The sequence below is a fragment of the Natrix helvetica genome (genome assembly GCF_964273705.1).
Source record: "Natrix helvetica genome assembly, chromosome: 1".
Lineage (NCBI taxonomy): Eukaryota > Metazoa > Chordata > Lepidosauria > Squamata > Natricidae > Natrix > Natrix helvetica.
The window spans coordinates 256617824-256631766 of NC_138548.1; the positions used below are offsets into that span (position 1 = coordinate 256617824).

General features: G+C 40.7%; 1 protein-coding gene across 6 annotated transcripts in view; it reads left to right on the forward strand.

Annotated features, from left to right (window-relative positions):
* Nucleotides 1–13943, forward strand: part of MYH10 (myosin heavy chain 10) — a 90778-nt gene that overhangs the window by 15054 nt on the left and 61781 nt on the right. For all 6 annotated transcript variants that reach the window (XM_081939612.1, XM_081939614.1, XM_081939613.1 and 3 more), the window contains one exon: nt 11066–11093. In XM_081939612.1, coding sequence (XP_081795738.1) covers nt 11066–11093 — 28 coding nt within the window. The remainder of the gene's footprint in view (nt 1–11065; nt 11094–13943) is intronic.

The window sequence follows — 13943 nt, forward strand, 5'->3', positions numbered from 1 at the left end:
CGGACTATGAGACGCACTGGAGTATAAGACACCAAGATTTTGAAGAGGTAAATAAAAAAAAAAGTTTTTGCACTCTGCAGGCCTCCCAAACCCTCTACACACCTTGTTTTTTGTGAAAAATGAGGTATGCAGAGAGTTTGAGAGCCCTGCAAAGTGCTCCTGGGTGGGTGGGGGGTAACGAGCAAAAAAAATGGTCCATTTTTCCCGAAAATGAGCCTGTTTTTTTTGCAAAAAACAGGGCATGCATTAGGCTTTGGGAGGCTTGTTGAATGCTCCGGGGGTGGGGGTGGGGGCAAAAATGAGCAAAAAACGGCCTGTTTTTTCGCTCGTTTTTGCCCTCCCCAGCCCCCAGGAGCACTTTCCAGGCCTCCCAATCCCTCTGCACATCCATTTTTGCGAAGGGGGCGGGGTTTTGGGAGGCCAAAAATGCTGTATTCAGTGTATAAGATGCATCCAGATTTTCACTCTCTTTTTGGGGGGGGGGGAGTGGAAGTATAGTTGAAACTTTTGATGGATGTTAGATTGCATCTTTTTGACATAATGTATGCTAGATAGTCATTTCACATTTTTACAGACTGTATAGCATTAAAAAAAATCCAATTATCTTTCTATATCCTTAATTATTGTGCTATTTTTCTTTTAATCCTTCAGCTATTTTCTTTATTTTGCTTTAGCTTTTTATACCAAAACAGTCCTTTGAGGAGAGTTAAGTTGCAACTGTTAGTCTGTCAAACAGACTCTATCATTCACTTCAACTGATGGGATTTTGACTGCTATGGGAGTAAATGAACCTGTCTGAAAGATTCAGTGAAATATTAATGTGGATTGGAACTAGAAAAGCTTCCTAAATATGTAGGAAAGACCTGGCAAATGTCAGAATAATGTCTCTTCGTAATATTAATGTAGAAGAAAAGTACTGACTATTACACCTGGACAGTCAATGATGTAGCATACTTTAATAAGGAAAGTAAATCCTCTTTTCATGATCTCTGTGCAAACCCACATGTAGAATAGGATTGTGCACTGCTTCTGGTGCTTCTATGCTGCTTCTCATCCTTTAGCTTGGTACAAGCTAAAGCTGGTTCCATTCAAAAATTAGTTTATTTGGCAATGGACTCATGGACAAGACATAGCTTAACTGAATATTTTATTGCAAACAAGTATGAAATATAGTACAACAGAAAATATATCAACTTCAGTACAACCCCTTTTTATAGGCCTGAGATCCTAAGTTTAAATCCTAGACTTTTCCTTCCTTCATTTTCATGTCCACCATCATTGTGAAGGCCACAGAAAAGTAACTGGAATTTGTCCCAGTAACAGTCTTCTCAGAGTTAAGATCTGTTCTACTTTCACCAGCTTGATTCCTTACAAGAATGCATACAAACCATCTTTTCATAATGTTAAACAGCTGCACCCAGTGTTTAAAAAAGATGTGTGTTGCAGCACTTGAAAACTTCAGTTCATTTGAGTATATGCTTTTCCTCTGATGGAGGAAAATGGCATTCCTGGCCATTTGTGGAATCTTTTGTTTTACGGGACACTGATGAACTGAAGGGCAATAAAAAAAATCATGCGACAAAAGTTACAATTGTTACAGTGTGACTTAAGGCTCTTTTATAGCTGGAGGAGGAGTGCCTTTAAGAAGGACAAGTGCTTCCAACAGTGGAAGCTTTTTTGTTTCTTTTACTATGTACAGATAGTCCTCGATTTACAACATGATTGAGCCCAATATTTCTGTTGTTAAGTGAGACATTTGTTACGTAGTTTTGCCCCAGTTATGACCTTTCTTGCCTCAGTTATTAAGTGGATCACTGCTGTTGATAAATTAGTAACCTGGCTGTTAAGTGAATCTGGCTTCCCCATTGATTTTGCTTGTCAGAAGGTTTGCAAAAGGTGATCACATGACCCTGGGACACACAGCAATGGTCATAAATATGAACCAGTTGCCAAGCATCTGAATTTTGATCACATGATCACGGGGATGCTGCAAAGATTGTAAGTAAGTGTGAAAAATAGTCATAGTCACTTTTTTCAATGCTGCTATAACTTTGAACAGTCACTAAATGAACTGTTGTAAGTTGAGGACTATCTGTACAAATATATTTACAACTGTTAGTGAAAAAACTCCAAATTTTGGGATTTTGCCAACTGTCTTTTTGCATAGTTTTTGTGCGATGCACGTCCCTTTGGGGCTTTTGTCGAGCACTTCCTATTTTGGGGCTTCCCCAAAGTCTGCAGATAGATGCCCCCCTTTGTCCTATTTGTTGTGGGTTTGGAGTGTAGCATGTCCAGCCTGGCTTCCCACTTCTTTCGGGAAAGCTTCTATCTGACATCTTCACTCTCTTTTCCCATTGGGACTAGGATTGACCCCTGCGCATTCCAGTGGAATACCTACAAAGGAATCTCTTTCTCTTCATCCTGCAAGTCTATGGAGATTCTCAGTCATCCAGGACATGGTTGCCCCAAAGGTTGCCCTAAAGAGGCAACTGGACTTCTTCAGAGCTGAAGACGCTTCTTGGATGAGAAGTGAAATGTCTTCAAAGAAAAGCAAATACCATATTTTTCAGAGTATAAGACGCACCAGAGTATAAGACACACCAAGGTTTTGAAGAGGCAAATTAAAAAAAAAAAGTTTTTGCACTTTGCAAACCTTACAAAAACGGCCCGTTTCCCACCAAAATGGGATCGTTTTTTTAAAAATGGCATGAATACCCTTAGAAGGCTTGTAGAGCGCTCGGGGGGGGGGGATGAGCAAAAAATGGCCCATTTTTCGTGAAGACGAGCCCGTTTTTTTTCACAAAAAGGACATGGATAACTTTTAGGAAACTTATAGAGTGCTCCTGGGGGCTGCGGGGGAGGCAAAATTGAGAAAAGGATCTGCAGGATCTCTCTGAAAGCCTCCTACAAGCTATGCATGGCCATTTTTGCAAAGGGGGCGTGGTTTGGGGAGGCCAAAAATGCTGTATTCAATGTATAAGACGCACCCAGATTTTCAGTCTCTTGAGGAAAAAAGGTGTGTCTTATATTCTGAGAAATACGGTAGTCCAGTTGCCTCTTGAAAAAGCACCTTTGAGACAAATTCCCGCACATTACATCCAAAAGCTTTTTCTGACTTGATGCCTCAAAACAGCATGGGCTCAAACTTTTGTACTTAACCCTAACCCCTCTGTTAACCCTAACCCTTCTGTTTCTCACCTTACAGCTCAAACTAGCAGCATGTGTTACAGAAAATGAGGAAATGGGTTTCCCTCCACAATCCCCAACACCTATCTACCAGACTTGGCCAATATGAATGCTGTCTCTATCTACCTTATAACAATCCTGGCTCACAACCAGATGTTGCCATTATGACAACATATCTGTACTCCAAAACTGAATCTGAGCCATTTCTCCTCATTTCCCCACCTCTTCTTAAGCTCCCTTGCTCTACCACAAGAGTAGGCAGCCTGGCGACAAAACCTATGTGCCACACTGGTATCTTAAATTTCTATGGCAGCAATGTGCAGCCCGCATGGATAGGAGAGATTTCTGTCTCAAATTTCCCAAGTATTTGCTCAAACTGGATGCAAGCATACAATTCCATTGAAGCAACATTTGGTCTTGGTTGTTTTTTCAATTCATTCCCTAGCTTATAGGCTAAGGAATGGAATTGAGATCATTATTAGCAGTTTTAATCATAATAACATATTGTTGTATAGAGTGGCAAAATCAAAGCAACAAAAGGCTTTCAAAAGATCTCTACTCCAACCTTGAATTGTCATGATAAAATATGTCACTGGGCAGATAGTAACTGATTAAAAGATCAAACAAAGGGAAGTGCATAATAAAATTTTTGTGCAGCAGAGATGTCAGCATCCAACTTGGGAAAATATTTCCTATTTTGTCTAGAAGATGAAGTTAGATCAGTACTGAGGTCATTTCAAGTCAAAAGACTACAGGGATTTTTGGAATATGTAGCAAAAAATGGAAGAAGAATCTGTAAAGTTCTAACCAAACCATGGCAGCAAATCTGGGGAATGACAGTGACCAATAGATTGGAAGAAGTTGATCTACATATCAGCATGAAAAAAGCAGAATTAACAGAATTATTTTACAATACCCTTAATTTCCCATGCTATTTTAATAATACTTAGAACAATTCATTGCAGATTAGAGACCTGCATGGAAAGGATATTCAAGCTTGCTTTAGAAAAAGCTGAGGAAGTACTGACAGTATTACTGATGTAAACTGGACAATTGAGAAAGCCAAAAATATCAAAAGGAAATAAATATTATAGAACAGTCTTCAGTTATCTCGACCATGTCAAGATGGGGAATGTGCTTAGGAAAATGTGAACGTCAAAAAATCTCTTTGACTTCTTGCAAAACCTATATGCAGGCCAGATAGCTGTAGATGAACCTGATGGAATAGACCAGGGGTGTCAAGCTCGATTTCATTGAGCGCCGCATCAAGAGTTGTGTTTGATCTGGGGGATGTGGCCAGGGTGGGTATGGCCAGCTCGACATCACTCGTGGTGGGGGGAGCTGTGGTGGCCAAGTGCTAAGGCAGGATTTCCCTTAGACCTCCCTCTCTCATTACATCTCCTTCCTTTCATTCTTTTCTTCTTTTTCCTTTCTTCTTCCTTCTTTTTTTCCCTTCCCCTTTCTGTATTTTTCCTTCCTTGCACTCCTCACAGCTTTCCTTCTTTTTCTTTGGCTTCCCTCTTTCCCACTCTCCTTTCCTGTCCCTTCCTGCTTGCTCAGAAGGGGAAACATTTCTCCTTTCATTTTGTTTTTAGTTTGTTTTGCTAGCCCTCTGCCTGTGAAAATGGAGCTCAGGGGGAATGCGCACGCCCTCCTCCTCGGCCCCATTCACTGGCAGAGGCATCGCAGACCGGTTCTGCAGGCCTTAAGTTTGACACCCCTGGGATAGACTAATCCCAAGCTGTCAAAAGAGTGAAACAAGTCTGCATATTCTCCCTTTATTTATTCAACATTCAGGCTGAATATATATATTGAAGGAATCTGGAATAGAAGGTTAGCATGTTATAGCATCCCTGTCTGGCCCCCACTCTCCCACTTAGAGATTCTTAAATTAACAAACTGAAAGATGGAAAAACCCTGCAGCTGTGATCTGATTTTATCAGAATTACTGAAGAGAAATGTACTCCAGGTGCCAATGACTGGATCCAAATTGTAACTGTCCATCCCAAGGAACAGCAACAGCACAGACTCTTCACGTTATCAGCCACTTAGACTATTAAATGTACCTAGTTAATTATATGCCTATTTCTTACAAGTTGCTAGATGAATCAAGAGAAACTCAGCTGATAAGCAGGATTTAAAGACAGCAGATCTACAATTGATCACTGCCATCTAACAGTTGCTAATACAAAGCTGCACATGTAGGAACCACTACTTTCCTTGGCTTAAAATCTACATTTGATTCTATTCCAAGGGACAGACACTGATGCAAGCTGTCCCTCACATCTGTTGATCTGTTGGCTGTTCTTCTTAATTAGGAGTTTATATGAAAATGCAGTCATGAGAGTTAGAAATAAAGTAGAGCTGGCTACCTTGCTGTAGACATTCCAGTCCATCAAGGAGAGAAATAGGATGGCATTCTATCCCTGTTTTCATCATGTGAATTCACTGTAGCTGCCTTAACCACAAAGGAATTCCTTCTAACCATAATGACAGGCTTTTGCCAGTACTGCTGTATGCTTTTGCTGATATAGACGGGCATCAGAAGTCTTCAAGCCTTGCCAGAATTCTGTAAATGTATATAGCAAATTGGAGGCAACAAACTTTGGCAAGTTTCTGTTTCCAAATGTCTTGGTGTAAATTTTGAAGCCTTTGGAATTTGGCGGAAAACAAATTAAAATGATTTATAGCAAAACCAAAAATAGTGTCAAGATAATTAGGATCTTTTTTTCATTCCAAAGAAAGCAGATGCATACCCACTGTCATCAAGCTTTTAAAAGCTAAAATTATATCTTAAGTGCTTCATGATGCATACATATAGCATATAGCTACAATGACTCAAAGCCCTTAGATGTTTTGCCTAGATTTTTATGAGTCTTCTTTTGCTTCCCATTCTATGTTTCAAATGCTTTAATCTGTATGGATTACTGTTATGATTTCACCGGAGGCAAGAGTTCACGTTTGAATTATTTGATATGTTGATAATGAAACGTTTAAGGGCCTCTATCCAATTTCTTTAAAACTGGAGTTGTGTAGTTTGATTAGGTTTTATTTCTGTTCACCCAGAGTTCCTTGAGCAGAAAAGTAACTACAGGCGTTAGTTAAATGCATAAAAATAAAGCATTTCAATAATGACATTTCTTGGAGAGGGTGGACAGATCACAACAATTTGGAGCACCTGCAGGAAGCACTGACCTACAGTTAATATCAGATCAGGTGGGACATGGCTTTTATCCCACTCCTCTAGGAGAAAATTCCAGAGAAACTAATGTCATGGGGGCTGGCAGTAGATCTGTTAACTGGATTTACCTACAATAAGATAATCTTTATTGTCATTTATTGCCTTTTACCTGTACACAGGTTGTTATGGTCATTTACCTGTATACACAACGGTGCTTTAAAATGAAATTCTGATGCCCTGCTCTCTCAGATGGATGACCTCAGGGGAAGTGTCACATAAAAAAACATTTTCTTTTGTGACTGAAGGACAGCTGTTTTACAGGGGTGGCTTATTTCTTCCTCTTTTTTCCAAGGAAGATGTATTGCAATTCTGCCATGACAATCAAGTACAAGTCATATGGGAGTGTTCAAAAAGTTGCACCTTTTCTTCAGCGGAGTAATGGTGGTCAAGGGTGACAGAAGATATCTGTGGCTAGGCCAAAACCGTTGCTGCTGGTTTTCTGTAACTACTCCCCTCTCCCTCTGGTCTATGAGACACAGTTCCCGTGGATTTTATTACACATCTCTTTCAGATGTGTAAGGTTACATGACTATTTTGTTGGTTACAGACCAGGTCACTCAGAGGCCTCATTTTATTCCATGCAAGGAGCTATCATCTGCTCTGGACAGTGCAAAATTCCACATTTCACCACATTTTTCAGCACAGGGGTTTAGTGACCAGATTAGGGCTCTCTGTTCATGTTCCATTTAACAAATATTCATAATTATTTGCTGCTGTCTTATCTCCTGAAATTGAAGGGGGGAATAAAAAAAGAGTAAAGGAAACCAGCACAATTGGTAGTGGGCAAAAGGCCACATTACGCCATTAAAAATAATTGCAGGCCACAAAGGATTAGCTGGCATGCCAGCCAGCTGTTTAGTAACTATCAGCTTGGCAGCAGTGATACAGCTGGCAGTGTTGGTAAGACGTGGAGGTGTTGAAGGCTTCTTGGCAACATGACTTTTCAAGGCAAAAGTGGCTGTAAAGAACCAGCTGGCAGTGACAGATCCTTCCTGGCATCAGTGAATTTGTTGAATTTTCAAAAAAAATACTAGTGGGTTGTGCAAGGCTGTTTGATGGGTCTCACATATGTTGTGCAGGCCTGGACTAATTCTGTGCTGCAACAATTTCTGCATTGTGATTTTTCCTGTCAGCAGGACAATTGGCTTGATTTATTCTTGTTTCCAGAATTTCTGTATAACAACTGTCTGCATTTTTGATTGGCATCTTCCTTTCAAGGTGTTTAGGGATAAAACTTACTGCTTGCTCTGTAAAGCTCCTCCTTCTGTGGTCCGATAAGATCCTGATTTCCCCCGAGAGAGGCACATGGCACAGCTCCCCTTGAAAGAACAGTTCGATTTTGCCAAGTTGCATGCAAATATATAGCAGATATTCAGTACATAGACAAGAAGGCACTAAGATTGCTATGGGGAACTTGGCATTGTTTTCCACTAAGTTTCTCCCTTCATGTCCATATAAGAACTACACTTGATATTTATTGGCCCCTTCTCTGTCATACATGGCTTCAACTCAGGGGCTTTCCAGTTGCCCATTTCAATGAAAGTAAACATAGTTTTTCATTGTTCTCTCCTTATTCAGGCAGGTCCTCCTTGTTTACAGACTTTTCACTACCCCACCGCTTCTCCTAGTTGGGGAAAAGGAATATGAGGTGGATTGTATGTTGGAATTCTAGATGCAGAAGATCTTGCTAGGTGCGCTTAGGAAACTAAGAAACTATCTTGAGAATTCTTTAGAAGACTGGAGGGCTATTACGCCTGTTCACAAGTGAGGTGATTCAGGGAAAGAATTACACAGTCTACAAGATCAACTGATATGTCAGGGAGTATATCAGCTTGCTGAGCCTTTGTCAAGCACCCTCCCTTCCTGTAACAGCCCACTCGGTGGAACTGCCACTACAGTTAACAATGCAGGCTTTTGTAGGGCTTGTAGTGTGGGCAGAACCTTCTACTTTTAGCAGAAGATGGATTTGCATTTTCAGAAAAGCTCTTCTTTTCTGATACTTGGGCTTGATTACTGCAATTTGGATTGATGTGGCCCGTGGCCCCCTGTGAACTCTTGAGTGACTGGAGCTTTTTTATTGAAAGGGGAGAGATTTTAAAGTCATAATTGCTTTTTTTAAAATCACTTTCTATTATTTTTCTTTTTTTAATATCCCCACCCCACCCCGGTCCAATTATAGCCAAGAGATAAAAACTTTTTCTGTAGAGGGCAGAAGAGGAAAGCTGGGTTTTATCAGGTGGCAAAAATCTAAGCTTTGCCTTATAGCCAAAAATCAGGCCATCCTTTGCTGAATAGGAAGATATCTTGCATTAAATACAAGTCAAAATGAAACATTGTAACTGCTATGCTATAATACCCCAATTAAGAACTTTTTAGTGATATGTAGAACTCTGATCACAGGTTTAACCGATAAGCTGCACATCGTAATATGCGTTCCCCAACCATTCCAGCTTTGTTGATTGGGGGGGGGGGGGGGGAAGGGGATGGTTCTGCGTGAGCAGCGGGCAAGCTTGCGCGCACATACACACACACACACACACAACTCAATTTGTGCAAGCAGCAAGTCTGCTCATCCTCCTCCCACGCAAGAGGAGCTGCACACACACATTCCTCCACCAGTTCCATGGCCCCAGTTCTGAATGGGCTGCAGCCCAGTACTGGGTTGCTGCCTGTGAGTTGGGGACCCCTGTTCTAGAATATTGCAACTTTCTGTTCGAGAAGAACACTAGGGACACTATGAAACTGCCTGAAAATGCTAGCGCTTGATCAGCTTTAGCGGATACACAAACTATCCAACATCTTTTTTAAAAACTCTTATAAATGGAGATCAACTGAAAACAAGTATCTCTCACAGCACTTTAGATCAGCACTTTTTAAATTTCAAAAACCAGTTCGCACAAACAAGCAAAGCCCCATCCACGGGATGCAGGTAGCACGCAAAACCACACCCCCTGTGATCCATGGAAAAACTTTTCCCCACAGGACTGGTCCCTGGTGCCCCAAAAAGGTTGGGGGTTGCTGCTTTGGATGTATGTAGAGTGTCCTGAAGTTTCTGTTGCAGTAGAACACAAGAAGAGAATTGGCTTTATGTCATTACAATAGCCTACTATTTCCAAAGCAGTTGTTTGATGTCCATAGAGAAATCCCTTATTTCCAAAACCATTTTGGAAGACTGTGAATATGAAAATGCTATCAGAAATGGCTACATTTAAGCAACATATATGTGCTTTATCATAGCTAAAAGAAGTGTATTAATTGTCACAAGATGAGCAATGGGAAAATCCTAATTTTTTGGAGACTTGATCTAGACCAGTGGGTCTCAACCTTCCTAATGCCGCGACCCTTTAATACAGTTCCTCATGTTGTGACCCCCAACCATAAAATTATTTTATGTTTTCTGTATTTTTTTGAAAATATGTTTTCCAATGGTCTTAGGCAACCCCTGTGAAAGGGTCGTTCGACCCCCAAAGGGGTCCCGACCAACAGGTTGAGAACCACTGATCTAGACAGTTAGGAAGTATAAATCCAATTTTTCCTCTTAAGTCTGTGAATTTTGACTCAACTTAGTAAGACTGTATGATCCTGTTTGTGTGTGTGTGTTTGCCTGAGTGGAGAAGAGGAGGAAATAATCCTTTTGCAACTTGGTCCTGTAGGGTAATATAGGATGGGAGATGGTATAGGAGTGCAAGATTCAAAAGAATGGAGCTCACCTAGGGCAGTAATTCTGTGAACAAACTGTAAACCCATTTATTGTTCTTTTGCTTTTTCTGTGCAACATATGCTAAATTCAAAAGTGTACGAATTTAGACAATCAGTCATTTGCATTCTCTAATCAATTTATTTTTGTTGATAAAAAAGTTACTAATGAACCAAGACACATGGTTTTAAATGCTCTTAATCTTAACGCAAAACATCTTCTAGTAGAGCTTAAAGTGTATATTTCTGTTCCTAGGCATCAACTGAGTGACTGGAGAGGGAATAGAGAAAACTAGATTAAATCCACAAGATTTATTCAGTATCCTTCAGTTTCCTTTCTACTAGGAAAATATCAAGCTCAATTTTTTAAAAGCTAGATCTGAAAAAGCAAATTCAATATGTGTTTGTTCTTGTTTTATTTAAAGTTGAAGATTTTTAATCTTAACAGGTATTATGGAAAGAGTGACACCTTAAGGCTGTTATGGTGAACCTTTGGCATGCGTGCCAGAGGTGGCACACAGAGCCCTCTCTGAGGGCATGCATGCCATCGCCAGCTGGTCTTCACGGGCACCAGAGTGCCAGAAAACAGCCCCCCAAAATGCCCCAAAACAGGCCATTTTCAGACTGGTTTTTTTGCGCCGTTTTTCAGGCCCCTTTCTGGCCCATTTTCCAGGCCGTTTTTGGCCTGAAAAACGGCCTGAAAACAGCCCCCCCAAACAGCCAAAAACAGGCATGCGCACACTGTCCAGCTGGTCTTCTGGATTCTCATGCTCCGGCACACGTAAATACGTGCACATGCATGCGTGTTCTGGTTTGGGCTCTCAGTGCCAAAAGGTTTGCCATCACCGTCTTAAAGGATAGTATATGGAAAGAGTGACATTTTGGTTTCTTTGTAGCTGACATGCAGAACTGTAAATATTTTTTTTGTTTTGTTTTTTACAGATCGTGAGGACCAATCAATTCTTTGCACGTAAGTAAATATATTTTGTGCAGTTTTTTTAAATTATTGCATATGACAAGGGCTAATACTAGCTTTTCAACTCAGTTTGAATATTGCTTCTGAAAAATATTTTTTTTACATTTTGACATTCATAAAGGAAATGTCTTGGGAACATATTATTGCAATCAAATATTGAAACCGGTTTGACACGTTCATCCCTTACAAAGAACTACTTGACATTTGAAAACGTGTAGAGACTATTTTTCATTCACAAAATATTTTACTCTGTTCCTCTCAGCTGTTCTAGAATAAGAAGTTTTATAGTGCTTTTTAAGCTTTACTTCTCTTTCAAGAGGGAGTCTGATTTTTAGAGCTAAGTCTAGTATTATAATAAATGTACAACTGTTCTTCAACCCATTATCAAAGTTATACGATTCCACTTAACATAAATTTCAATTGTGAGTGTCGATTACTTTCTCGCCCCTGGCCACTGTGATATTCAATTGTTATGGAGAAATGTAAAAATTTGTAAATCATAATGTAAGACATTTTTCAGAACAACGTGTAGATAGAATTAAATGCAGTTTTCAAGCATGTTCAAGCCTAAATATAGACTGAAATCTTTTTCTGTTCAAGGTCATTAGTTGGTCCCCTTAACCTAAATAAAAACTGATTTCCTTTTTTAATATTGAACCACTGATATTAGTTCATTATTTTTTAGCCATCATTGTTGTCTTGATTATATATCAGATGGCAAAGAGGTATTTGGATTCAGAGTTATAACATTTTCAATTACCTTCTACCTCTTTTGCACATAGTAGCGTTCCAGATGTTAATTATCCTGTTCTGGTGAGCTATAGTGTTCCATTATACTTTTAATGTCCAAATTTATTTTCACTAATAAACAACAGCAGCAAAGAAGAATTAATAGTAGAATAATAATCAGATTATATAAATCATCCTTTTCTGTCCTATGTTTTGCTTTATCTCCAGCCCATTTTCAAACCTCCAAGATTGTCTAGCACAGTGGTCGGCAACCCGCGGCTCGCGAGCCAAATGCGGCTCTTTAAACATTTTAATCTGGCTCTTCTGTGTGCCGGGCGCCCGCTTCCCTCCCTCCTCTCGGGCTTCGGAGGGAAGCTTCTGCAAAACCCCGGCGAGACAAGTCTCCCAGGCTGTAATTTGCCGAGCTGTACGCGCACGCCTGTTTTCCACGGCGTGGAGCAGCGGCGAGATTCTGGGCGGCAAGCGATGATTCCGGGGGCCATCAGTGGGGGGGCAGGGTCCCCCCTCGCGTTCCTCATCTTCCCGGATGGCCCCCGGAATCATCGCTCGCCGCGCAGAATCTCGCCGCTGCTCCACGGCGTGGAAAACAGGCGCGTGCGCACAGCTCGGCAAATTAAAGCCTGGGAGACTTCTTGTCACTCGCCAGGGCTTTTGAAGAAGCTTCCCTCCGAAGCGTTCCGAGGGAGGGCTGTAAACTTCCCTCCGAAGTCTTGGGAAGTTCTGAGGAGCCCCCCAAGCCAAAACGCCGCTGCCAGGTAGTTAAAAGTACCTCTCTGATTCGTCTCTGTCAGTCTCTCTCTGATTCCCTCTCTCACTCCCTCTCTCTGTTCCTCTCTCTGTCTGTCTGTCTCACTCACACACACACTGTGGTCACCTTGTTGAGTGTTCCAATCACATTTCAAATGTGATTGGAACACTCAACAAGGTGACCACAGTGTGTGTGTGTGTGTGTGTGTGTGTGTGTGAATGAGACAGACAGACAGAGAGAGGAACAGAGAGGGAGTGAGGGAGGGAATCAGAGAGAGACTGACAGACACACACCCACACACACACAGAGGGGGAGGGAGGGAGAGAAAGATAGACAGACAGAGAGAGAGAGACACAGAGAGTGAGTGATTAAGTGAATGAGTGAGAGACAGACACACCCACATACACAGAGTGACAGAGAGAGGGAGGGGAGAGAGACAGAGGGAGAGACAGAGACAGACACACACACACACACACACACACACACACACACACACACACAGACAGAGTGACAGAGATGGGGGAAGGAGGAGAGAGAGACAGAGATACAGAGAGAGAGAGACAGACAGATAGACACCCAGAGAAAATGACAGAGGGAGACAGAGAGGGAGGGAGGGAGAGAGAGACAAAGAGCCAGAGAGAGAGAGAGAAAGAAAAAGAAAAAAAGAAAGAAAGTGGGAGAGGGAGATGAAATTAAAAGCAACAACATACAAACCTGACTTACTCAAACTATCCAAGGAAATGCAAGGCCAATGTTCACATTAGTGGTTGTGACTTTGTCAGTCATTGTCAGGATGCAATTTTCTCTACATTGTAAGGCAAATTTTACGGAATTTAACGTTATCGATAAATAATATCGTTCTAAAGTTTTTATTTTATTAGTTGTGTTATTTGTATCCTCCCCACCTATGTGGATACTTGCATGCGGAATATTCTCAATAAAAACTTATTGAAACTAAAAACAGTGTACCATCCTATGTATTTTCGGTTTTAAAAATGCGGCTCTCCAAATAAATTTCAATTGTGGTTTTGGCGAGATTTGGCTCAGTTGAAAAAAAAGGTTGCCCACCACTGGTCTAGCAGAAAGACAATTTATAATCAAATTTTAATAATTGCAAAACAGCACCTTAAAGTCAACTGACACCTATGCTTTTTCAGGCAAGATGTTTTCAACTGTTTTATATCATTTCTATCTTCCCTCTGTCTTGCAATTTTTCATTTACAAATTGGTTGACAGTTTGGTTAATAATAAAACAGATAATAAAGTTCTAGAGAAAAATAGGGGTGCATGACAAATTAGTTTCATATTTTAATGAAAATTTTGCCAATTTACAGTTTCTAATAAAT